The 26,295-nt window shown below is 41.0% G+C and overlaps 2 protein-coding genes and 1 long non-coding RNA gene across 8 annotated transcripts; all 3 read left to right on the top strand.

Moving 5' to 3' along the window:
- Positions 1-6,203: 6,203 nt before the first annotated feature.
- LOC140778014 (uncharacterized) lies at positions 6,204-11,887 on the top strand. The gene is made up of 6 exons (XM_073122523.1): positions 6,204-6,720; positions 6,806-7,017; positions 7,715-7,988; positions 8,082-8,167; positions 8,275-8,366; positions 11,039-11,887. Exons 1-6 carry the CDS (start codon positions 6,544-6,546, stop codon positions 11,281-11,283), a joined length of 1,086 nt encoding a protein of 361 aa, XP_072978624.1. The 5' UTR covers positions 6,204-6,543; the 3' UTR covers positions 11,284-11,887.
- Positions 11,888-13,908: 2,021 nt separating this feature from the next.
- Positions 13,909-19,068, top strand: LOC140778015 (cytochrome P450 89A2-like). Of its 2 annotated transcripts, XR_012107136.1 has the most exons (3): positions 13,909-14,958; positions 16,529-16,612; positions 17,508-17,784. XR_012107136.1 is itself a non-coding variant. In XM_073122525.1 (2 exons), the coding sequence occupies exons 1-2, from the start codon at positions 13,979-13,981 to the stop codon at positions 16,554-16,556; spliced, it is 1,008 nt and encodes a 335-aa protein (XP_072978626.1). In that variant the 5' UTR covers positions 13,909-13,978; the 3' UTR covers positions 16,557-19,068. The 2 variants fall into 2 exon arrangements, 1 of the variants encoding a protein (XP_072978626.1); XM_073122525.1 differs by having other exon boundaries at positions 16,529-19,068.
- Positions 19,069-22,822: 3,754 nt separating this feature from the next.
- On the top strand, positions 22,823-26,072 carry LOC140778016 (uncharacterized). 5 transcript variants are annotated; one of them, XR_012107140.1, is made up of 4 exons: positions 22,841-23,063; positions 24,320-24,403; positions 25,299-25,691; positions 25,780-26,072. It is a non-coding gene; the product is annotated as an uncharacterized lncRNA (long non-coding RNA). The 5 variants fall into 5 exon arrangements; XR_012107138.1 differs by having other exon boundaries at positions 22,828-23,063; positions 24,320-25,691; XR_012107141.1 differs by lacking the exon at positions 24,320-24,403 and having other exon boundaries at positions 22,845-23,063.
- The last annotated feature ends 223 nt before the right edge of the window (positions 26,073-26,295 follow it).

Here is a 26,295-nt window from a genome sequence, read left to right as displayed (position 1 = left end):
GGGTTGGTTTGTCTTCCAAAGGGGTGTGGGGTATGTCTGGAGTTTTGGTTTTGGCTTACGAGATATGTGGTGGAGCAGAAGGAGCTACGAAGAAAGTTTTGTCATAGGATGTTAGGTGATGTTTTGTATAGCCTATTTTTGTGCTACATCACTAGGCTGCATGAGGGTAAGATCTTCAGCAGAGATAGACGTCGGGGGTCTTGGGGTCAGCTGGGAGGATAGGGAGAGATAGAAGACTCTTCCTTGGATTCGATGTGATTGATTTGGTCAATGAGGATTGGAACAATTTTAGCTCTTCCTCATTCGCCTATGATGTTGGCGGGCGCACTTGTGCTATATTAGAGCAACACATAGGCTCTAGTTGAAGGTTGAATAGACGTTGCAGCCTTGTCTACAGCAACTAGGATGTGACAAGGTGAGGCGTTGTTAGTTGACTTCTCTATAATGCTCGACAGCTCGCCTACAACTTATAGAACTTGCGATGGTTGACTAGGCTCTATATGCATCTTCCTTCTCTAGGGCGGGACATAGTGGCCCAACTCTGAGCTTTGAACTATGCCAGCCTTAGACTTAACCATAACTTTGAGCAAGTAGGAAGGGGCGGCTAGATTGGCAAATCTTAGCTTCAACAATGCCATTAGCTTGCTCCTTGTTTGGGTGGGATAGTCATTGGTGACCTTAGATTCAAGATCACCTCTTACAAAACATTCGCCCAATTCATGGCTGATCCTTCCACAGAAATGAGGGAGTCGTTCATAAAAAAACTTTCACTTCAAAGGGGTTCCCATCCACAAGGGTGATTGAGTGAGAGTTTTGAGTGGAGCGGTGATGTTCACCGAGACTCTAGCTCGAATGTATCTAGTCCACTTCATAGCATCAAAAGACTCAGGCTCTATTAGCGAACCCATTACAGATGCTACAACCATGGCCACTATAGTCGAGAGATACTGTAACGCCCCCGCCCAGCACGGGCACGTGCACGCCCACGCGCCCATATAGCACGCGCGACGCACACGACAGGTCGGACGGGGCCCGTCACACATAGATACTCTCCTACGCACATATAATCATGACATCATCAAATAAAACCTGTTAACTTATCCATGATCACATAATCCATCACCAAATAAATCATACTATTAACCAAATAAACCTGTTAACATATGAATATCCAAGTCCACAATAATATACACTAGACCACTATATAATCTGGCAAAACCCGCACAAGCCACACAAATCATCAAGATACAACTAAAACAACTAATACAAGAGTACACTATGATTCAACTTGTGTTATACAAATCATCGTCTAATACAAAAGAGTACAAATATCAAATACTAGTACAACTCAATATCTGGTTAAACTATCTTCTATACCATCTCACATCTATAGCTCATCTCATCCTCACTCTATAATATCTTCTTAAGATATCTCAAGTCGCCATCACGTACCACATATCTGAGGGGGTTAGAAAAAAAAATAAAGAGAGTCATGAGCAAAAGGCTCAGTGAATAAACCTTACCTCGAATCAGTGATGCCAAACAGAGAGTAAATTATGTACTGGATAATATGAATCAGAAAAAGCATCATGTCATGAATGAGTATATGAATGTATCCTCAATAATACATAAATGAAAAGTATATAATATGTCATAACTGATAAAAGTATATAATCCTCGATAATGAATAAACAGATCTCCATGTCATATGATCATCATAACTCTCTCTCTGACACATGATGCATGCTGACCATGACCATGCTATGATATCAAATGCAACCATATATGATGTATATTAACCACTCAATAATTAGGTAATTAGATGATAATGAAATCGTATGCATTTCTCAATATCTCAGTCATCAATGTCAGCTTTATATGTCATAATCATACTAGACCACTGTGCACAGTCAATACTCGGTACCCAGTTTCAACATCATGTCTGAAGGCTCAGAGCATACTCCACCACCCATAAAAGTATCTCTAATATAACCATACCCCGCCACTCGCTAGGGTATCAACATCCATCCAGGTCGAGCACCCACATAGTTGATAGAAACCTCATGAGGATAACTCGCCACATATGCCCTAGCAAATGGTATGTGTCCGAATATTTGCTGCGCACACAGACTAACGACCTCAGACGTAAGGCCAACAAGATCGCGACTATGTTGAGCGATCAATCATCTCCAAGCACGCCCTAACCCTCGCGCTCACTCGGGTTTCCTCACGCTTTCCATCAACTATCCTATCAATCACAATTCATGCTTTCCTTCTAAATGACAGATCATATACATATATCCAGTACGATAACAAATCAATGCATAACAAGAATTTAGGTGGAATAGGAATCAAGAGAAAAATGATGCAAGTAGTCTCCAACTATATAGTCAATACATGCATACTCATGCTAATCTATTATATGCATACCCATGCTACAGATCAACTGGACATAACCTTACCATAATATAATCATCTCTATTTATTATCATCATACTCATATCCAAGATCAGCCTAATTATATGTATAATAAAAATATGCTCGACTGTAATCATCTCTAGATAAAGTCATATAATCATGCTGGAGGCCAAAATATGCATGTACATAATATATAATATATCCTAATTTGAGAAAGGGATCTACTCACCACGACTGCAAATACCAAATAACCACTCGTTCATGTTACTACGACAATGATCAAGCCTCGGTAGCTAAGTCCACGGGATCCTGAACAGGGGGGTCGGAATCTGAAATTATTTAAGTAGTATGATGTTAGTCGTTTATCTGATTAAAATCCGTTCATGTAATATATGATGATTTAGAAGGTTTTAGAATTTTTACTTATCTTTATTACTAGCTAGATTTTTATTTACAGATAAAAAAAAAATATAGATGAAAACCTAACTATAATTATATCTTGATTAATTAAAGATTACTTTATAAAATAATAAATAAATACATAAGCCTAGTATTTTATTTGTTACAAAAATAACAATATATAATAAATTAATAGAATTACTTAAAATGTATATCATAAGAATATTAGAATATAAATCTAATAATTATAATTTACAAATCTATCTATTAATCTAATAGATATATAAATAAATAAATGAATATAAGTATTACCTATATTTATACCTAATTAATCATTAATTATAAAAATTATCATTAATAAAATTAGATTGAAGGATATATAATATCATTACAATAGTTAATGTCTAAATAATCTACTTGCACTAATTAAGAAGAAAAATACCTAAATAAATTAAATAAGTTATGCCATCAGTGCTGGGTCGAGCCCAGCACTGTGCAGAAAGAAGGAGAAGGAGCTGAGGGAGGAGGAGAAAAAGAAAGAAAGGAAGAAAGAAAGAAGAAGAAGAAGAAAGGAGGAAGAGAAGAAAGAGAGAAAGTGAGGGAGGAGGTTGCAGACCTGGGCCGGCGGGGAGGACACCGGCCGCTGCTGGCCAGCCAGTGGCCGACCTCTCGCCGGCGGCTCGGCTCCGACGAGCCCGAGCTCGGGCAAGAGAGAGAGAGAGAGAGAGCTTCTCACCGGCGGTGGCTTCGTGAAGGTGGCGGCGGGCCGACGTCGGCAACGAGGAGAGGAAGGAGTGCAAGAGAGAGTAGAGAGAGAGAGATTTAAAGAGAGGGAGGGAAGGCGGTGGGGGGGTCTTGGCAGTGGCTGCGGCGGCGCTGGGGCCCGCCGTGGCCAGCTGGCCGCAGCCGGTTGGCTGCGGCGACGCGAGGGGGTGCGTGGCACGCTCCCCTCCTGCCAGTGCATGGCACGAGGCCGGCTACACTGTGGCCGGCCACGTCGTGCCATGAAATTTTTTTTTTTTTTTTTTGGGATTGGGTTGTTACAGATACTCCATCAGGAAACTATGGAATTGCACCTAGAGTTCGTTATACTTGAAAGTCTATTTCTCGGTTGGGAGATTAGGTTTAAACTCATTTAACATAAACATATTCCTATTGAAGGACCAAGGGGCCCCATACCATATCCTCCATTTGTCAATTAAGAGTTCAAACTCAATGAGGAAACCATTCTTCCCCACTTCTATAATGGCTATGGATCCTTCAGTATTCCATCCTTTTGTGAGCGCATTCTTGAGACCACCAACGTTGAAAGGACGGTTAGAAATCATTTTCCCTATCAAACACAGATTCAGGTTCCTTAAAACGATCATGTGCTCACTCCTAAGCGAGATGGTGGCATCTATGGAAGAGTAATTTAATAGGGTCAAGAAGCTTATGAGGAGCTCCTCTTCAGAGGTGTCCATTTGGAAGCTAAGGAGAAGGTTGGTGGAGAGGGGAGGTGAACAAGAGACTGAGTTAAGAAAGGAGGCAGAGTGGTCCCTGGAGGCGGCAAAGAGGAAGGCCGGGAGGAAGAAGAAGGGCTGCAATCTAAAGTCATTCAAAGTTTATGTATTATATGTTTTTTAATTGGACATATGAATAAGCTATATACTAATAGGAGTTCTTATGAGAAATATATAGATAAAAATATAAAACAAAATTAATTTTATTATTTAAATAATTGAATTTGAAAACTCTTATTAGAGATGAAGTTTTAGAAAATTAAATAAAAATTTTAAGTCGATTGAAGTTTATACGAGAAAGATACGAACAAAATAGAATTATTCACTCTATTGCTCATATCTTTTTCATATGAACTTAGATTGATGATATTTTATATGTGTTGGAAATTTTATTCAGTCATTAATAACTTTATCTCTAATGAGTATCTTTCAAATTTAATGATCAATGTAAGCCAACATAACATGTTAGCATACCAACATAATTCTTTTTTTTTTAAATTTATAATATTTTAATAACTTTTAAGCCCTTGAAATGATGAAATTTAGTATCATTAGAGATAGAAGTTGTAGAAAATTAAAGAAGCTTTTCAATGCATATAAATTTATATTAATCAGAGTTCTTATAAGAAAGATATGAATAAAAAATTAAAATTTATTAAAATTTATTAAAATTTATTATTTAAATAATTGAACTTGAAGATATCCATTAGAGATAATGTTAAGTTTTCTGATACATATAAAATAATTTTAATTGGAGTTCATATTGAAAAGATCCCGACGCTATTGTAACAGGAAGATGAACGAAAACTTCAGAAGTTGTAATGCAAAAAGGTTTTTAAAATGATAGGAGGATAAGAACGAAGAGAGGAAGAGCTCAAAAAAGGTCATAACTCTTCTCTCACACCCAATCTCATTTAATAAGAAAGAGTTTCTCTCTAAAATAATTTATATTTTATGTATGAATTAAAAACATGTCATATCATTTCACTGTATCTCATTGAATGAAAAGCAAAGTTATTAGAAACTTTTAAAAGATAAAGCGAGAGTAAATCGGTAAAAAAAATAATGAAACATAGAGAATTTGTAATAGAAACATAAAATGGGAAGAAAGTGTAACCTAAAATATATCTCAAGTTTTGTAATGGAATTATAAAGGAGAAAATATAATGTGAAGTATATCTCAAGTTTTTAAAGCAAATGCCTCTGGGAGTAACTATTTTTTTTTTTTTTCAAATCAGATATAATTTAAAGAGTGTAACTACAATTTTATCCTTTATTTGATGTAAATTGTACCTTTTCTATTTTCTAGAGAAAGGAACCTGTACCCACTTAAATTAAACAATTTGATTGGTCATAGCAGAAGCTGTCAAAATTGAGGAGATTACATAGGTCAGCGGGGGCAGCGCAGTCTGCCCCCTTATTCCTTTCCCGATGTAAATGAGCCATACAAAGCCTAAGAGACTCGGCAGCAATCAACGACTTGATCCTCCACTGGCACGCAGTCTTTCTGAACCAAATCTGGACTGAGTAAAAGAGGAGTCCGTCTCTCCACCTCTATTCTGCGGTGGCCATGGGAGTTGTACTTTTCCAAAGGAAAGAACGTTCATTCACTTTTAATTTAATTAGCTCCACAACAACTGAACGTTTACAAATAAAATATTATCTGGTTCGCAGAGCCATTCACAATCTTTTATAAGTTGTAATTTCTGCAGCCGAGCGTGCAAACAATCTTCCACCTCGCGCGGCGAAAACGAGGCGAAGACGACGCGTCCTGTACGCGGAAATAACGACCTCATCCCACATCCTTCATCCCTCATCCCTCATCAGTCATCCCTCATCCCTCTCCTATCGTCTCCCCAGGCGCCGACTTTGTCCTAAATTTTAGCACACTAATCTTAGACTCCAGTGTGGCAATCCGGGACACTGGTCTTCAAGTTCTCTCCAGACCATACACGTGTCCTCTCCTAGACCTTCCGATCACAAAAACGAAAAGAAAAAAAGAATGATCCGCTGAACAGGATTAATAATTCTAATCTCATCCTCTTAACTGTTTTCCATCTAATTAATACCCTCTTAAAATTTCCATTCCCTACTCCCTTCTCCCAATTCCCGCTTCCTCTCCCTCTCCCTCTCCCCATCTCGATCGAAATCTCCCAGTCCTAATCTTTCCGAGGTTATTTCCTCTTTAATTGGAGATTTCTACCATTGGTGTTCTTAAGCAACGATGGGGACGAGGCGTTGTTACGGAGAGGATCGATTCTACAACGCCGGCAAAGCGCGGCGAAGCCACCAAAATCGGGGAGGATGGGAGAAGGAGAAGCGACTGCTTTCTCCATCGTGCAATCTAGATAGGTTCTTGGAATCCACGACGCCGTCGATTCCGGCTCAGTATCTCCCCAAGGTTTGTACAAGATTTTATCGGCGTTTCGATCTTGTTTGGGTTCGAAATCTAGGGTTAAAGTTTGGTCGGATTTGGTGATATGTAGACGAGGATGCGGGGTTGGAGAGCGTGCGATGTGGAATTGATGCCGTACTTTGCGCTCGGAGATCTTTGGGAGTCGTTTAAGGAATGGAGCGCATATGGAGCTGGTTTTCCTTTGCTTCTGAATGGGAGTGATAGCGTTGTGCAGTACTACGTGCCCTACCTGTCGGGAATCCAATTATACGGTGAATCGGCTCGACCGTCAGCTAATTCAAGGTATCGAGCATTACGCCATTTAAACTCTTTTTTTTGGTTGCAAGATTTCTATTCTCCAATGTTTGGGTAGTTATATGAATTTTGTACTCTCTAGTTTGGTTATCATTGATTTGGGTCTTAATTATCTGTTTGCTTATTTATGATTCATAGATATTTGTGGGCTGCAACAAGACAATCATATAAACTTATTTTTCTTAGAGTTGATGTCCATGAACCTTTTGTTTTTTTTTTTTATGAATCTTCTGCCTTATTGTTTGAGAAACATGTGTGACGTTGATATCTGTTTATGGATTCCTGTTTTCAACCATTGAGATACCAAGATATCCCCATTGAGAAACATAGATGCTAGATGAGTTGTCACTAATGAGAAATTGTTGGCCTAGGCAAAACTACACTGGCTTTATGGAAGATTGACATATCTGTATGTGTATGTGGTTGGGTCAGCAAAATGGTAATATTATGGGCTTACATTTTGCTTGGACAAATGTTGGCAGAACCAAGTGAACAAACATACCAGATACTACTATAAGCTCACTATTTCTTTTGGAAGTGTTTGTGGTCTTGGTTGCCATTTTGATGTAGTTATTATTCTTCTTATATTTAACTTACTGTGTCTTAGACTATATTGTAGACCATACTTGAATAACTCCTTGATGTTGCTTTTGACATGTTACTAATGATAATTCTATTGTGCTAGGCAAATTGGCGAGGACAGTGATGGTGAAGGTTTTCGGGATTCAAGTAGTGATGGAAGCAGTGATTCTGAGCATGAAAAGGGTCAACGGAATCGAAACCAACTTTCTGGTGCTTCTCGTCTAAGGATGGACAGACTGTCCCTGAGAGAAAAAAGTGTAGCCTGGAGGGAGGCCTTGACAAGCAATGATGGTGATTCTGGAGATTCTCAGGGCCATCTGCTTTTCGAGTTCCTTGAAATGGACCCTCCATACATACGTGAACCATTAGCTGATAAGGCATGATTTTATCTTTGTTAAGCAACCAACCTGATATGGCTTTCTAGGTCATTCAAGTCCTATTTTCTTCTGACATAGCTGAGTTTATTTCAGGTTTCAGCCCTTGCACGACGATTTCCTGAATTGAAGACAATCAGAAGTTGTGATTTGTTGCCAGCCAGTTGGATGTCTGTTGCATGGTAAAATTTTAATTTATGTGCTATTTGATCTCGACTTGCAATTCAAGTCATTGTTGATCTCAACTTGGCTGATGGTTGTCTGCTCCATTTTACTATGAATGATGCAGGTATCCTATATACCGGATACCAACCGGACCAACATTACGTGATTTGGATGCTTGCTTTCTCACCTTTCATTCCCTTTCAACTCCGATAAAAGGTAAGTTATTTTCCTACCTCTTTCACATAATTGTGTTTCATGTCTTTAGAATTGTGGGACCTTGTGAATTGAATCAGATATTTCTAGTACATGACTGGTACATGACTGTGAGGCAGCTTATTCTTGCAAATTGTATGTCCCAGTGCATTTCAGAGGCATGCAAATTATAAGTTCCACAAGCTCTTCCCATAAAAGCAATTTCTATTGTGTCTTTGAGAGTAAACTCTGCAGAAGCTTGGCAAGAGAATTGTATATTTTGTTGTCTGATAATTGGTTTAATATCTTCTGCAGAAGAAGTGTAGAATTTCTGCTAATGTTGGGTTGCTTTTATATATTTTATTTTGAGATTCCAATCATAAAATTCTATCTAGAATATGAATAATTAGCTTTAAAAAAGATGAATTTTTTTTACAAGTTGGGCTTCTGAACATATGATCCCAGAATAGGAGGTTCACTAATTAATGAGGAAAGGAGAGAAATACATTTTTATTAGTTGAAGACTTCAGCATTTTATGTTATACTGGATTGGCTACTATAAGGGACTATTGTCTTTTTATGATCATACAATATCATGGAGGATATGTTTCAGAAAATAATATCTACTTTCTAAAGTTGCAAACCATATATCTTTTGATGTATTATTTAAAAAAATTTATGGGTCAGCAAATTTCTTAATTCATTTATTCTTGAAAAGTTGAAGCTTGTTTTTCTCTTTTTTAATCAAGAAGCTCAATCTCGCAAACCAAACTTGGGTTCCCAACAAATTGTATCTTAATGAGTCTAATTATAGCTCAATCTCTACTCATAAGTAGGACATAAGAACAGTATTAATTTATATGCATATTAAGATGAAATAACGTGAATTCATGTGTTCATTCTTCATTGTTATCACTTGAAAACTATGTGATTGTGAATTGTTCAAGCATGGCTTATCTTGTTGCAGCCTTATAGATAACCTATCAACAGATTGAGTTCTTCCATACTATACTAAAGATACTACACTTGAAGAGCTTATTTAAGATGGTTTCTATAGATTTTGTTTGAATCCATCAAAAACCTTTTAACGGTTCATCCACTTTCTGTTCCTTTAAATATGGGTAACTCCGGGTTAAATAGAAAAAAGATAATTTCTCAGTTTATTTAAAACCCTAAATATGTAAATATCTAGCCTTAAATAAGCGAAATTGGTTCCTTTTGATGGGTAGATCATGAAAATCTATTGTTTAATAGGCCACCTCATACAAAGGTCTCTAAATTAGGGTGAAAGTTTTGGTCAAATGAATGAAAAACACCTAACCCAAGCAGTTAAGGCAACTGAAGCTGGGATCCTTACTTTTTACATTGCTCTTGGATGATGGATAAGATTGGAAATTAATGATTTCACCATTTTCTTCAGTGGAACCTAGATGCGTATGGAACAAAAAGGCACAGATAAGTAGATTTTATTAACATTTTGAATTGGAGGCTAGACCTTGTATATCTTATCTTAATCGTTATGCCACGTAAATTCTATTCATAGTAAAAATATACGTTTTGCCATTTGCAGAACCAACACCATGGCAGGTGTTTCTGAATAAGAAAGAAATGACTTTTGATTAATGGTGCATATCTCTACTTAGATGCATCTAGTGGATTTCTTTCATCACTTCAAACATGAAATAGTAACTGCCTCCCCACACCCCAAATCCCATATCATTTAGGGTGGTGTTGTGTGTTTGGCATCTTCTTTCCCTGAATATTATGATTCTTATACAGTTAAATATTGATACTGTATAGTATATATGATATATAACATCTATAGTTCTTTTAACTATAACTAGATAACAAGGAGGGTGTATTTGTCATACATGGATGTTTGATATTCTGCATGCCTTACATCTAAGTTTCTTGAGCTTTATTCTCTTATACATCATGGATGTGTTACTCTTTATAATTGTAAAATAACACATGTCTAGCAGCTTGTTGATTTATCTGTTTTGTAGCTTATTCTCAGGTATCATATAAATCATCTGAGTTATGTTTTTTTTATTTCAATTAATATTCTTGGCTGTTGGTAGACTACTAGGTGTCTTCACATCAATTTCTCTTCTCTTGCTTTGGATTCATAAGATGACCGTATTATTGAACTAGTATTGCATATAGCCAAAAAGCGGATCTTGGCGAGTTACTAAGGTTATAATTGAAATACGAATTCTTACCTTGTCAATTTTGTATGTTACTTTAGAATCTTGTATTTAGAATATCCTTGGATTTTGGTTTTTGTGTTGACTTGGTATCTAGATGTCCATTGACCACCTATGCCCTAGGCAATCATTTGCACCTTTTAACACCTTATCACTTTAGTAGCATTCAAGAATCGCGCGTCACCATGTGTAAAGTAATATAGAATGGCTGGATAACGATGAACTACTTTTCTGACTTATCTATACCAACTTTTTACACCTGTTGATATTCATACTCCAACCTAGTGGAAATTGTCTCACACCATTTGGTTTATCTTTTATCATGAAGTTCCATTTCTTTCTTGGTGGACTTATAAGCTAGCATTGTTGTTTGAATCTTTTGATAGAATATTTTATATGGTTTCACCATTTACATATTACTTGGCCATTTATTAACACTTCTGTTCTAATTAACCTTACAGTATTCTTCTGTTGACTTCTTGGTTGCAGGCATTGGCAGTGCTTCTGGTCCTACAATTACCTTTCCACAGAGGGTTGATGGTGTTCCAATGATTTCTCTTCCAACTTTTGGACTAGCCTCTTACAAGTTTAAAGGTACAATATGGACTCCTAGTGGAGGTGAGAGGCAATTGGCGAGTTCACTGCTGCAAGCTGCTGATAATTGGTTGCGGCTCCTCCATGTTGATCTCCCAGATTACCGGTTTTTCACTTGTCACAACGCATCCCGGAGATAAATGCTAGTTACTACTAGCAATGTTCCTTTGCTACATTTCAGTAGGACCAGCTAAGCGTGTATGTTTAGGATAACCATACATGTTACATGCCCTTGGTTGTTTTACGTGTCCTTTGGGTGTATGGTATTCCATGTCACTCAAGGGGGGAAGAGATGGAACAACGACAGAGTAAAGTGTAATTAATACAGGAAATGGGAAACTGGGAAACAGTGTGTTTTGCAATGCCGCGAGATGAATAGAAGCATGTAAGCGAGGAGTTGCTCTGTAACAGAACCTGGTGGAATCCAGATATCTGAATGGACATGTATTTTTGTAATGTCCTTATCAGTAACTTGTGCATAGATTTTTTAGGGACATCTGACGATGCCCTGGTGATGTTTATCTCAATCTGATCTTTTGAGCGCAACACAACTATCTAATCATTAGAACCAAATATACTTGTGTGCTGCTTTCCTTTTGAGATTGTCTCCAGTTCAGTCTCTGCCGACCTGTGCCTGCTTGCCTAGTCTTCCATTGTGGCACCTGCGACTGCTTCCCTGGTCTTCCATTGTGGCAGGTACGTACGTGCTTTCTCTTTTTTTTTCTTCTTTCCTATTTTCTTCATCTATAATTCTATATGGAAGTTTCAGAATATGAGTTTAAACTATTTGAACTTGTTTTACAAGCTGTTTTGCCAATATTGTCTGTGAAACTAATGTATAACGGTATCCGGATTTGGACATTTTTGTAAACCCCTGTCAGTTCTGTGTCCCGAATGGGTGGCATTTATGCACCCGTATCCAATTCGATCCAGATACAGAATCGGGTTGGGTCAGAGGTAATCTGACCCGTTTTCACCCCTAATGACTAACTGTCTGGCTTTGCCTTGCAGACCATGGGACAGTACATGTTCTGCCAGTTAATATAATAAAATAAACAGACATAGTTTGTTAGAGTAGTGGAAAGTTATCTTTATTTATATTTATGTGCGTTGGCTTTTTATCAACATAATGAACTCCTGTTGCTAAGATAATCACTCTGTTCTAAGGTCTAAAATAAGCACAAATCTTAATATTTCTACAATGTGATTATGTAATACAATTTTTAAGATGTCATAAGTAGGCTGTATTTCTACTGTAAAATTCTTAAATGGTAGAATGATTATGTATGTGTGTCCATGATTTACTAAATTTAGGAATTGATATGTTACTGGAATATTGCAAAGAGCCTTATGTTTAAAATTCATGTGAATGATACGGGGGAGTATAACTATGTTAATATCAGTACAGCAAGATAAGAAGCTATTGCTTTCAGCCAGTCCCAATTAGTGAGGATATTCTTCTTAAGAAGTAGAATTACTAAAAGCGATTCAAGTTGAAATTAATATCGTCTCGGAAAAATAGTTCGAAGGCCAATTGTGATCATATTCGACCAAAATGAATATGGTATGATAATCGATTAATAATGGTCAAATGTATTAAGTGGGCTCACTTTTTTATTGATAATAGATGCTAATAATATTGCAATTGGGTCACCCTTGCAATTGGGTCGGGTGATGATAATAAGTGTTTTGTTTCTTGATTTTCTTTTTCTTTTTTTAAATGTCTTTTGGGTACTTAGTACCTACCTACAAGTCTTGTACCATATTTTCCAACTCTGTGTTGATAAAAGTCCTCAGAATTATCCTCAACTTAACTGCCAACAAACCTCATCCTCTCTTCAAGGCTGGCAAGTGGCAGCACCATACTCTTCTGTAGGGTAGTTTTGTAAAATTGTGAGTAAACCAAAATGGGGTAAAATGTAATTTTCCCGGAAAAAAATTGTTTCCCACCGCACGGACCTTTTCGAATATCTGGTACCAGATCAAAGAAGCAACAATTTTCCATTTTCCTACGTGGTTTCTTCCGTGCAACTGAATTAATTCTTTATCAATTAATTTGATAAAAATCTAATGGTTAAGTTCTTTAAAGGTATAATAGGAATGAAAGATATTATCAGTTCAGCAGGTAACTTTTTTTAGATCTATAATCTTACACATTATTTTTTAACAATTATATTATCTTAATATTTTATTAAGTAAAAAATATATATATCATTAATTGAGAGTAATGTATATATATCAAAATAAGGATATTGATGTCTTTTATAATTAACTCGATGAAAATTTAATTATATTTTATTTTTTTGATTATTTTTATTATTTACATATATCTCCCATAAGTTTAAGATTGACTTAAATTAAATTTTAATAGATAGGGATAGAGAATTATATTTAAATTAAAGTTTATCTCTAAATAATCAAATTTAAATTATTTAATATTAAATGATATCTCCTATAATTAAATCTTAACGGAAGAAAAGAAAACGTGTAGAGCGCTTCTTTCGTACCATAAAGTTAATTATTTATCAATCATTTTGATGAAGATCAATCATTTTGATGAAGATCTAATGGTTAAGATCTTAAGGATATAACAAGAAAATTGGAAAGTTAGGCATACGTAATTAATCTTCTTAATTAATATATTCTTTTTCTTACGTAATGTGGTTTTGGAACCGGTACCGAAAAATCGGTACCAGATATGAAAACTGGCTATTATAACGTTGAATTAAGATTATAATTTTTAAAGGTGCATCAAGTATTTACCTTCTCATACTATAAACTACAGTCTGTAAGGACAGATACGATTCCTCTGCCTTCTTACTCCACTCATCCAAAATGGAGATTCTACTGCTCCTCTTCTTATCCATCTCTGCATTCATAGCCCTCAAACTTATCTTCCCCAAATCCCACAGCAATAAAAAGTTGCCACCGGGTCCCCCTTCCATCCCCTTCCTTCTCAACTTCATATGGCAACGGAAATCAATCTTCGACGTGGAGCCCCTCCTCCGGGAGCTCCACGCAAAGCACGGCCCGATCATCTCCGTCAACATCGGATTCCGCCTGTGCATCTTCATCGCCGACAGCCGCGTGGCCCACCGCGCCCTTATCCAAAACGGCGCTGCCTTCGCCGACCGCCCACCCGCCGTTGACCCGAACATCCTATTCACCTGCAACCAGCACGACATCAGCACGGCGCCATACGGCAATTTCTGGCGTCTCCTACGTCGCAATCTCAGTTCCGAAATCCTCCACCCTTCTCGCGTCAAGCTCTTCGCGCCGGCTCGCCGTTGGGTACTCGGCATCCTCCTCGAGAAGCTCGAGACCCAGAGGGAGGCCAACGAAGGCATCACGGTGGTCGTGGAGAGCTTCCACTACGCTATGTTCTGCTTGCTGGGGCTCATGTGCTTCGGAGAGAAGTTGGAGGAGAAAACCATTATAGACATCCAAGTTATAGAATCAGAAATGATCCTTTCCTTCACTAAATTCCCCATCTTCGCTTTCTTTCCCAAGATCATGAAGCTTCTATTCCGCAAGCGTTGGATGGAATATGTAGAGATGAGAAGAAAACTGGAGGAGATCTTTATCCCTTTAATTCGAGCACGACGAGACAACGATAAGAAGAAGAGCTTCGACTTCTCCTACGTGGATTCGATTCTCGATTTAGAGATTCAAGAGGAGGAACAAGAACGGAAGCTGACGGAAGACGAGATGGTGACCATATGCTCGGAGTTCCTAACCGCCGGCACCGACACGACCGCGACGCCGCTGCAGTGGATCATGGCGAACTTGGTAAAGCGCCAGGAGGTGCAGGCCAGGTGTACCACCCGTTAAAAAAAAAAAAAAAAAAAAAAAAAAAAAAAAAATTTTGGCGCACGCGCTACGCGCGTGCACCCTAACCGCAGCGTGGGAGAGAAGATCGCCGGAGTGGAGTAACTCCACTCCGATTCTCTCTCCCCTCTCCTCTATTTAACCCCCTTCTCCCCTAGGGTTCTTTTCTTTTGCGGAATCTCCCCATCTTCATTATTTCTCTACTCTCCTTTCCTCTTCCGAGCCGCCGAGGTCTTCGTCGCGGGCAACGAGCCACCGGAACGCCGGCAACCGACCAAAACCCTCCCTCTTCGATCGTCAGGTCAGCCTTCAGCCCCTAGCTAGTTTAATTCGAAAATAGTTTAGTAAGCATGCGTATTTAGGATTATATTTTTAGTTTACCTTTGCCGGGAAATTCGCCGGCCGGCGACCTCGGGTCGACAAACCACCGGTTCGGGAAGCTTCCCGGTCTCTTCCCCAAGCTGTAGGTACCCAAATTGGGTACCCACGGGGCGCGTGGGAGGCGATGCCATGTCGCCTCCCACCGTCGGAATCCCTTGGCACTAGCGGCTACCACCGGCGGTGGTGGCCTCGCTCTTCGTTTTCGGCTGACCCACCTCTTCACTTGGAAGGGTTGGGTATCCGAGGATCGGGCTTCGAGCCCATCTCGCACTAGGTTGAGAACCCCATGGCCGCCGGCCATGAAGTCCTTCAACTCACACCTCCGGCCGCACTAGCCGGAGGTTCTTTCCTCTTCTGCGCCCAAGTCGACACAGTCGACTTAGGGGTGATGCTGCTAGAGCCGGGGGAGGGGGCTGCCGGCGACAGGGAACGCCGACAGCATGACCCCTCTTCTCTGTTTCTCCTTCTCGGTTGTGGAGATGAGGAGAGGGTGGGGGGTTGGGTCCCCCACCGTTCTCTCTCTCTTTCCCTTGGACTGTGGCATGGGCTGCGTTGCAGCCCAAGCCCACAGTCCCTTATGCCTTTTTTTTTTCTAAGGGTCTCGGTGGGCTGGGCTCTCGAGCCCAGTCCACCACCTTCCCTTAGCTTCTGGTAGGCTGCGGAGGGCCCCGCAGCCCACCTCTTTTTTTTTTGTTGTCGGACTGGGCTCTGAAGCCCAGTCCACCAACTCCCCCTGCCTGGCTGGGCTCTGGAGCCCAGCCCATTACTTCTGGTCCAGTGGGCTGAGGTGGGTCTGCAGCCCACTCTCTCCCTCTCACCCTCACTTAAATTGCTGGGCTTTGGGCTTAGCCCAACCTTTAATATTTTTCTTTAACCCTAGTCTAATTAATTTTGAGTCTGTTATTTTCTTAAATTCTGATAGCTGCACAATTTGTAATTATTATAATTTCTCAATCATGTTATTAAGGAAATTAGTGATTTTTCGCAAGATCAACATAATATTGAATATTAAGTCTTCTCTATTATCTTCACATTTATAATGTGAACCGCTCTAATGACCATTATTATAGTAATTAGGACAAATAATATCTCAGACCTAGAAAATCAAACTTAATATACACAACAACACGGTTAGTTATAAGTCCATTAACTTTATGTTTATTTATAAATTATTAGATTCAGCATTGTGCGGGAAGGATCTTGAAATTCAGGAAGAGCTGACTGATTAGGAGAGTAAGACAAATTCCAGAGATACCCCAGGCGAGTAGAATTTTATAATAGTCTTTAAAAATGAATGCTTATGTCATATCTTACCTGTGATAGTTAAATGTCGTTTTCTTATGAAACTTATATGACATCACATATTTGCATTAAATTACTTGTCAGTTTCTACTTGTATTATTTATCACTTAATGCACATGTATGATAGATGCTATGATTGTTTATAATATCTGTTATTGTGATGATTATGTTAAATAAATAATAGAAGTCATGGCACCACGTGCACATATCACTATTAGTCAAGTCCCAATTAGGCAGTGCCCTTTTACCTACTCAACCCGGGGTTAGGGGTAGAGTGTATATTATATAGTATCATATTAGCGGCCTACACCTGAGGTCGATAGCAGGTGGAGCATTCAGGTGATTACACTGCCATAGTTGGAGACTTGACTAGTATGATATTAGAAAAGATGATTGAGAGGAAGGAATTGTAGTTCTAGCGGTGCCCGAGGACGTAGGGATAGGGCGTCTATTGAGCTGTGTGCTCTTACCAGCCGTAGGTGATGATTTCGCTCTGTGCGATAATTACTAGAACGGTGTTGATGGGCCTACGACTGGGGTCCTTAGTCTGATGGCCACAGACAACCGGTCATATGCAGCGTCGCCAGGCATGTATGGGCGATAATACCGCTAGTTGACTAGTCCCCCTCGATTTTATGATGCTATGCGAGATATGATATTGTGACTAGACTCCTGTGTGGATTTCTATGTAAAATAAGCTATAATGATGAAAGCTATTAAAAGTCATAATGTACATTTTTCCCCGACAAGTTATGAGTTGCATTTTTACTTATCATGCAATATTCTTAGATTATTATTAGATTTTACTTGCTGGGCCCTGTGCTCACCGCCATTTTTGGTGGAAATATTTCAGAGATGATTATAGAGGATGCGGACATCGAGGAGTAGCAGATTCATTCCTTATTTTTAGCATTTGCTTATTCTATCATTTCAGTTGGACTTAACCCCTGCGAGGGTATTTATGTTTTAGCAAGTTTGTGATGGATTTGTATTCCTAGAGGCTTGTTGAGGCCTGTGATATTATAATTCAGGATTATTATGGTATTTCTTGACTTATTCAGATACTTGGTGAGATTATTTCACTGACCGATCACGTGGGAATCACGTGGATATGCTTCACGTGAAGAACACGTGAATTTTTGGAAGTGGGTGTATCAACTTGGTATCAGAGCAGAGGTTTACCATAATCCGGCAAGTTCTCTAGGGTACAGTCCACATATTGATTTAGGGAGTTTAAAGACCATGATAGTTGGACATAAGAATGTTAGAGACATGTAGGTGTAATTCGCGAACGCACGATGGCGGCCAGGACAAACCCGTTGAGTGGATCGTCTGAGCATCTCTCTATAGCCAATCAAGCTGGAGGGGGGTCCTCGTGGCCACTAAACCGGTTTATGCAGCTAAATCCTCCGGTGTTTAGTGGCACGACTGATCCCATGGAGGCGAACCGCTGGCTTATGGACGTGAAGAAGATCCTGACTGCTTTCAGATGTCCAGAGGATCAGCAGGTGACCTTCGCCACTTTTCTTCTTCGTGGGGAAGCGGAAGAGTGGTGGAAGGCCACTGAGCGCTTGATGCCAGATCGGCCTATGGGAGAGTACATCACATGGAAGGCGTTCACTGATGCCTTCGACCAGAAATACTTTCCAGCATCCCTCCGAGTTGAGCTGACGCGGGAGTTTACCCAGTTAAAACAGGGGAATATGACTGTAGCTCAGTACGAGGAAAGGTTTAATACCTTGTCCCGCTTTTGCCCTAGAGTTGTACCAGATGATGCTGCCAGAGCTGAGCAATTCAAGATGGGGCTACGGATTGAGGTTCGAAAACAGGTGAACATGGCAAGGAACCTGACTTATGCGGAGCTAGTGGAGAACGCAGGGATAGCCGAGAGAGATCTACTGGAGGAGTATTCTCAGCGGCAGGAGCGAGTGGCCAGACGTCCGGGTCGCTTGGATGGACATCTGCGAGGAGGTGGTTCGAGTTGGAGTGGACCCTCTGGATCTTATCGACCGAGGTTTCACCCCTATGCTGGTGGTGCCAGTTCTGGTGCAGCTCCGAGCAGATCCGGCTCACAGAGTTCGGGTGGACCTAGTAAGGCATCACCTTCTGTCAGCACTGGGAGGCCAGCAGCGGTTTCAGGCAGCACTAGTAGCGGAGGATCTACTCGACGGCCTACCTTGGAGGAAAGAACTTGCTATTCATGTGGTCGAAAAGGACATCTATCTCGGGATTGTCCTAGTACTCAGGAGGTGACCTGTCATCATTGTGGACAGGCTGGACATATTCGACCCCGTTGTCCTCTGTTAGCTGGTGGGTCGGTCACTACCACTACGCCAGCTATTTCTGGAGCCTCAGGAGCTAGTACTGCTGCGAGTAGAGGACGTGGCGGGGTGCGATCCAGGACCTCTAACAGGGGTAGAGGCGGATGTACTGGACGAGTATTTGCCATGACGGAGCAGGATGCGGAGGCATCTAATGATGTGGCGACAGGTAACGATTAAAATATACTTCTTCTTTATTTTTTATTTAGAATTTAGAATTTCTGTTTAAATAGAAGTTCAATTGTTCCTTAGTCCTTCTATTGATAGGAAATGATGTCATAATTATTATAAACTTAATAGAAGAAGTTTTGTTTATAACTATTTATATAATGGCAGGCACTATGACATTATTTTCTCATACTGCTAAGATTTTATTCGATCCTGGGGCTACACATTCTTTCATTTCTACCTCATTTCTGAGATATGCTGATATGACCCCAGAGCCTCTTGATGAACCTCTGTTCATAGCTACCCCGATGGGTGATTCTTTGGAAATTCGTCAAATTTATAGTCCTTGCAATTTGACTTTTGGCGAATGGGAATTTAGGGCAGACCTTTTACCCCTTGAGATGCATGATTTTGACTTGATTTTGGGTATGGATTGGTTAGCCGCTTATCATGCCAGCATTAACTGCTACAGCAAGGAAGTTTTTCTGCAGCTTAATGATGGCATGGAGTGTCGATTATTCAAGAATCGACAGGTGGACCACCCGCAGTTAGTGGCGATCATGCCTAATGAGTCTAGTGGGACTCAAGCCTTAACTAACTTGCGAGTGGTTCGGGAGTTTCCGGATGTTTTTCCTGAGGACATTCGAGGGCTTCCACCAGATAGGGGAGTTGAGTTTACCATTGATTTGATTCCGGGAGCAGGACCAGTCTCCAAGGCTCCTTATCGCATGGCTCCAAAAGAAATGGAGGAACTTAGAGGACAAATTGATGATTTGCTGGATCGGGGATTTATCAGGCCTAGTACATCACCTTGGGGAGCTCCAGTTCTCTTTGTTAAGAAGAAAGACGGCACTCTTCGTCTCTGCATTGATTATCGGCAACTGAACCAGCTAACTGTGAAGAACAAATATCCCCTACCTCGTATTGAGGACCTTTTTGATCAGTTGCGTGGAGCTCGAGTCTTTTCGAAGATTGATCTGAGGTCTGGATACCATCAGCTGAGGATTAGAGAAGCGGATGTCCCCAAAACCGCTTTTCGCACTCGCTATGGTTTGTATGAGTTCTTGGTTATGCCTTTCGGGCTAACTAATGCTCCAGCTGTTTTCATGGACCTAATGAACCGAGTCTTTCGCCCTTTCCTAGATCGGTTTGTCGTGGTCTTCATTGATGATATTTTGATATATTCAGCCTCAGAGCAGGAGCATGAAGAGCATCTTCGAGTAGTACTAGAGACTCTGAGGAAAGAAAGATTTTTTGCCAAACTCTCAAAATGTGAATTCTGGTTGAACGAGGTGGTGTTCCTAGGGCATGTGGTGTCAGGGGAAGGCATCCGAGTTGATCAATCCAAGATCACAGCAGTCTTGGAGTGGAAGCAGCCAAGCTCTGTGGCAGAGGTGCGCAGTTTTCTTGGGTTAGCTGGATATTATCGACGCTTTGTGGAAGGATTTTCAAAAATCTCGAGTCCTCTTAACAAGCTGACCCGGAAGAACCAGCGTTTTGTGTGGTCGGGTGATTGTGAAGAGAGCTTCCAGGAGCTGAAGAGAAGGCTTACTTCGGCACCTATTCTCATAGTGCCTCGTAGTGGGGTAGGATATCAGGTCTACTGTGATGCGTCACACATGGGCCTGGGCTGCGTTTTGATGCAGGAAGGCAGAGTTGTCGCTTATGCCTCGCGGCAACTCAAGGATTATGAGCGTAATTATCCCACCCATGACCTAGAGCTGGCAGCGGTGGTCTTTGCATTAAAAATTTGGAGGCACTACCTGTATGGGGAGAAGTGCGAGATTTTCACTGATCACAAAAGCTTGAAGTACCTTTTCACCCAAAAGGAGCTGAATTTAAGGCAGCGCAGATGGATTGAATTGGTAAATGATTATGACTGCACTATTAGCTATCATCCAGGAAAGGCAAATGTGGTAGCTGATGCCCTGAGCCGAAAATCTACAGGCAACTTGGCATATTTGATCACTCAGCAGGTGGACATCTTAAAGGATCTACAGAGGATTGATATCCCTATCATTTCTAGCAGAGCGAGCTCAGGACTTTTTGCCCATTTGGTGGTGAGACCGACTCTAGCTGAGAGGATCCGAATTGCACAGGCGGAGGATCCTCACTTTCTGCAAATATTTCAGCAAGTCCAAGGGTCGGGTAAAGGAGGTTTTCGTATTGATGATTCAGGAGCCTTGAGGTTTGGAGATAGATTTTGCGTACCAGATGTGGGCGAACTTCGAAAGGAAATCTTGGAGGAAGCTCATCAAACTTCTTACAACGTTCACCCTGGGGAGACGAAGATGTATCATGATGTTCGCAGGTCTTTTTGGTGGCCAGGACTGAAGAGGAACATAGCAGAATTCGTATCCCGATGCCTGACATGCCAGCAGGTAAAGATTGAGCACCAAAGACCTGCCGGGACTCTCAGACCTCTACCCATTCCCGAGTGGAAATGGGAGCATATTACTATGGATTTTGTGGTCGGATTGCCGAAGACTATAAAGAAGAAAGATTCCATATGGGTAATTGTTGATCGGTTGACCAAGTCTGCTCATTTTCTTCCAGTTAACACCACAGATTCCATGGAGCAACGGGCTACCTTATTTCGAGATGAGATCTTTGCTCGCCACGGGGCTCCTGTATCCATCACCTCTGATCGGGACCCTAGATTTACATCTAGATTGTGGCAGCAATTTACTAAATCTCTGGGTACCAAATTGCAATTCAGCACGGCTTATCATCCTCAGACCGACGGCCAGTCAGAGCGGACGATTCAGACATTGGAGGACATGTTACGTGCTTCAGTTGCTGATTTTGGACTTAGCTGGGATAGACATCTTCCTTTGGTTGAATTTGCCTATAATAATAGTTATCACTCCAGCATCGGGATGCCCCCTTATGAGGCTTTATATGGTCGAAAATGTCGGACACCTATCAGCTGGGATGAAGTGGGGGAGCGGAAGATAGAGAACTCAGAGTTGATCCAGGAAACCATTGACAAGATCCGAAAGGTACGTGAACACTTGCGGACAGCCCAGAGTCGACAAAAGAGCTATGCTGATCGTCGGCGTCGAGTTCTAGAATTTCAGGTTGGAGATAGAGTTTTTCTCAAGGTTTCACCTTGGAAAGGAGTTGTCCGATTTGGAAGGAAGGGCAAATTGAGCCCTCGATACATTGGACCTTATGAGATACTGGAACGGATAGGGTCAGTTGCTTATCGTGTGGATCTACCTTCAGAGTTGTCTCAAATCCATAATGTCTTCCATGTGTCAGTATTGAGGAAATATTTACACGATCCCTCCCATGTGTTGAAAGAGGAACATATTCAGCTAAAGAATGATCTGTCTTATGAGGAGAAACCTATACGGATCATTGATAGATGCGTGAAGGTTCTTCGGAGAAGGAAGGTACCACTGATCAAAGTTCTTTGGCGAAATCATGGAGTAGAGGAAGCTACTTGGGAGCTTGAGGAGGAGGTCCAGTCCACTTATCCTCACTTACTAGATAACCCCGGTACGTAATTTCGAGGACGAAATTTTTATTTTGTTGGGAGTAATTGTAACACCCGTAAAAAAAAAAAAAAAAAAAAAAAAAATTTTGGCGCACGCGCTACGCGCGTGCACCCTAACCGCAGCGCACGCGCCAAGCGCGTGCGCTGACTCCTTCTTCCCCTTCCCCCACCTCTCGCAGTTAGTTGCGAGAGGTGGGAGAGAAGATCGCCGGAGTGGAGTAACTCCACTCCGATTCTCTCTCCCCTCTCCTCTATTTAACCCCCTTCTCCCCTAGGGTTCTTTTCTTTTGCGGAATCTCCCCATCTTCATTATTTCTCCACTCTCCTTTCCTCTTCCGAGCCGCCGAGGTCTTCGTCGCGGGCAACGAGCCACCGGAACGCCGGCAACCGACCAAAACCCTCCCTCTTCGATCGTCAGGTCAGCCTTCAGCCCCTAGCTAGTTTAATTCGAAAATAGTTTAGTAAGCATGCGTATTTAGGATTATATTTTTAGTTTACCTTCGCCGGGAAATTCGCCGGCCGGTGACCTCGGGTCGACAAACCACCGGTTCGGGAAGCTTCCCGGTCTCTTCCCCAAGCTGTAGGTACCCAAATTGGGTACCCACGGGGCGCGTGGGAGGCGATGCCATGTCGCCTCCCACCGTCGGAATCCCTTGGCACTAGCGGCTACCACCGGCGGTGGTGGCCTCGCTCTTCGTTTTCGGCTGACCCACCTCTTCACTTGGAAGGGTTGGGTATCCGAGGATCGGGCTTCGAGCCCATCTCGCACTAGGTTGAGAACCCCATGGCCGCCGGCCATGAAGTCCTTCAACTCACACCTCCGGCCGCACTAGCCGGAGGTTCTTTCCTCTTCTGCGCCCAAGTCGACACAGTCGACTTGGGGGTGATGCTGCTAGAGCCGGGGGAGGGGGCTGCCGGCGACAGGGAACGCCGACAGCATGACCCCTCTTCTCTGTTTCTCCTTCTCGGTTGTGGAGATGAGGAGAGGGTGGGGGGTTGGGTCCCCCACCGTTCTCTCTCTCTTTCCCTTGGACTGTGGCATGGGCTGCGTTGCAGCCCAAGCCCACAGTCCCTTATGCCTTTTTTTTTCTAAGGGTCTCGGTGGGCTGGGCTCTCGAGCCCAGTCCACCACCTTCCCTTAGCTTCTGGTAGGCTGCGGAGGGCCCCGCAGCCCACCTCTTTTTTTTTTGTTGTCGGACTGGGCTCTGAAGCCCAGTCCACCAACTCCCCCTGCCTGGCTGGGCTCTGGAGCCCAGCCCATTACTTCTGGTCCAGTGGGCTGCAGGTGGGTCTGCAGCCCACTCTCTCCCTCTCACCCTCACTTAAATTGCTGGGCCTTGGGCTTAGCCCAACCTTTAATATTTTTCTTTAACCCTAGTCTAATTAATTTTGAGTCTGTTATTTTCTTAAATTCTGATAGCTGCACAATTTGTAATTATTATAATTTCTCAATCATGTTATTAAGGAAATTAGTGATTTTTCGCAAGATCAACATAATATTGAATATTAAGTCTTCTCTATTATCTTCACATTTATAATGTGAACCGCTCTAATGACCATTATTATAGTAATTATGACAAATAATATCTCAGACCTAGAAAATCAAACTTAATATACACAACAACACGGTTAGTTATAAGTCCATTAACTTTATGTTTATTTATAAATTATTAGATTCAGCATTGTGCGGGAAGGATCTTGAAATTCAGGAAGAGCTGACTGATTAGGAGAGTAAGACAAATTCCAGAGATACCCCAGGCGAGTAGAATTTTATAATAGTCTTTAAAAATGCATGCTTATGTCATATCTTACCTGTGATAGTTAAATGTCGTTTTCTTATGAAACTTATATGACATCACATATTTGCATTAAATTACTTGTCAGTTTCTACTTGTATTATTTATCACTTAATGCACATGTATGATAGATGCTATGATTGTTTATAATATCTGTTATTGTGATGATTATGTTAAATAAATAATAGAAGTCATGGCACCACGTGCACATATCACTATTAGTCAAGTCCCAATTAGGCAGTGCCCTTTTACCTACTCAACCCGGGGTTAGGGGTAGAGTGTATATTATATAGTATCATATTAGCGGCCTACACCTGAGGTCGATAGCAGGTGGAGCATTCAGGTGATTACACTGCCATAGTTGGAGACTTGACTAGTATGATATTAGAAAAGATGATTGAGAGGAAGGAATTGTAGTTCTAGCGGTGCCCGAGGACGTAGGGATAGGGCGTTTATTGAGCTGTGTGCTCTTACCAGCCGTAGGTGATGATTTCGCTCTGTGCGATAATTACTAGAACGGTGTTGATGGGCCTACGACTGGGGTCCTTAGTCTGATGGCCACAGACAACCGGTCATATGCAGCGTCGCCAGGCATATATGGGCGATAATACCGCTAGTTGACTAGTCCCCCTCGATTTTATGATGCTATGCGAGATATGATATTGTGACTAGACTCCTGTGTGGATTTCTATGTAAAATAAGCTATAATGATGAAAGCTATTAAAAGTCATAATGTACATTTTTCCCCGACAAGTTATGAGTTGCATTTTTACTTATCATGCAATATTCTTAGATTATTATTAGATTTTACTTGCTGGGCCCTGTGCTCACCGCCATTTTTGGTGGAAATATTTCAGAGATGATTATAGAGGATGCGGACATCGAGGAGTAGCAGATTCATTCCTTATTTTTAGCATTTGCTTATTCTATCATTTCAGTTGGACTTAACCCCTGCGAGGGTATTTATGTTTTAGCAAGTTTGTGATGGATTTGTATTCCTAGAGGCTTGTTGAGGCCTGTGATATTATAATTCAGGATTATTATGGTATTTCTTGACTTATTCAGATACTTGGTGAGATTATTTCACTGACCGATCACGTGGGAATCACGTGGATATGCTTCACGTGAAGAATCCTCTCCGGGCTAGAATCTTTCCCAGGAGGAACAAGTCAACAACTGGTACATTTGTATCTTAAACCCTAAAAGAAAAAATAAATAAATCATGCTCTTCTAGTCATAACTATACATAGGTGAGTTTTAATTAAAGAGTTTTTTCACTTTTACTATCTTTTAAGATGCAACATAAAGTGGTATACTACATCTTTATTCTTTTGTTAGGCAAGAGTTCAGGGCGAGGAGGTACGAAAGAAGACAATGAGGATGACTCAAGTTCTGGACCTCACAAAGATTGAAGGTGTTCTAGTTATTATGTGTGTGCTTTGTTGTCATTCTATTTGGAATAGTTGGGTGCTCTTGGTATTTTGCTTCCCTCTGTCAGTTGTTTGAGTATTTGGATGGGTCTGTCTGTCTGATTGTTTTGAGGGATATGCAGCTTATTGCGGTTTACCCAGGGGGCATGACCCTTTCCTCAAAAAAAAATATTAATAAAGTGGTAAGATAAGAGATTCAAATAGTTGGATCAGTTGGAAATCATCTGTTTTATCCTTTGTAATTTGGGCCTGAATTGGGCTTAGACCCGATCCTTGTCTACTGACATTAAAAATTTGTAGCCCAACAAATAATAGCATTTACAAATACAAGAGTATATTAAACTAAAGTGGTTTATATTTAACATAAAAAAAGTATATATATATATATATATATATATATATGAGATTTTTACGAGTCACACGT

Source organism: Typha angustifolia, chromosome 15 (genome assembly GCF_048772165.1).
Source record: "Typha angustifolia cultivar Huaian chromosome 15, ASM4877216v1, whole genome shotgun sequence".
In the NCBI taxonomy this organism is placed as follows: Eukaryota; Viridiplantae; Streptophyta; class Magnoliopsida; order Poales; family Typhaceae; genus Typha; species Typha angustifolia.
Note: the sequence above shows the minus strand (reverse complement) of the source record. Positions and strands in the feature narration are given on the sequence as shown.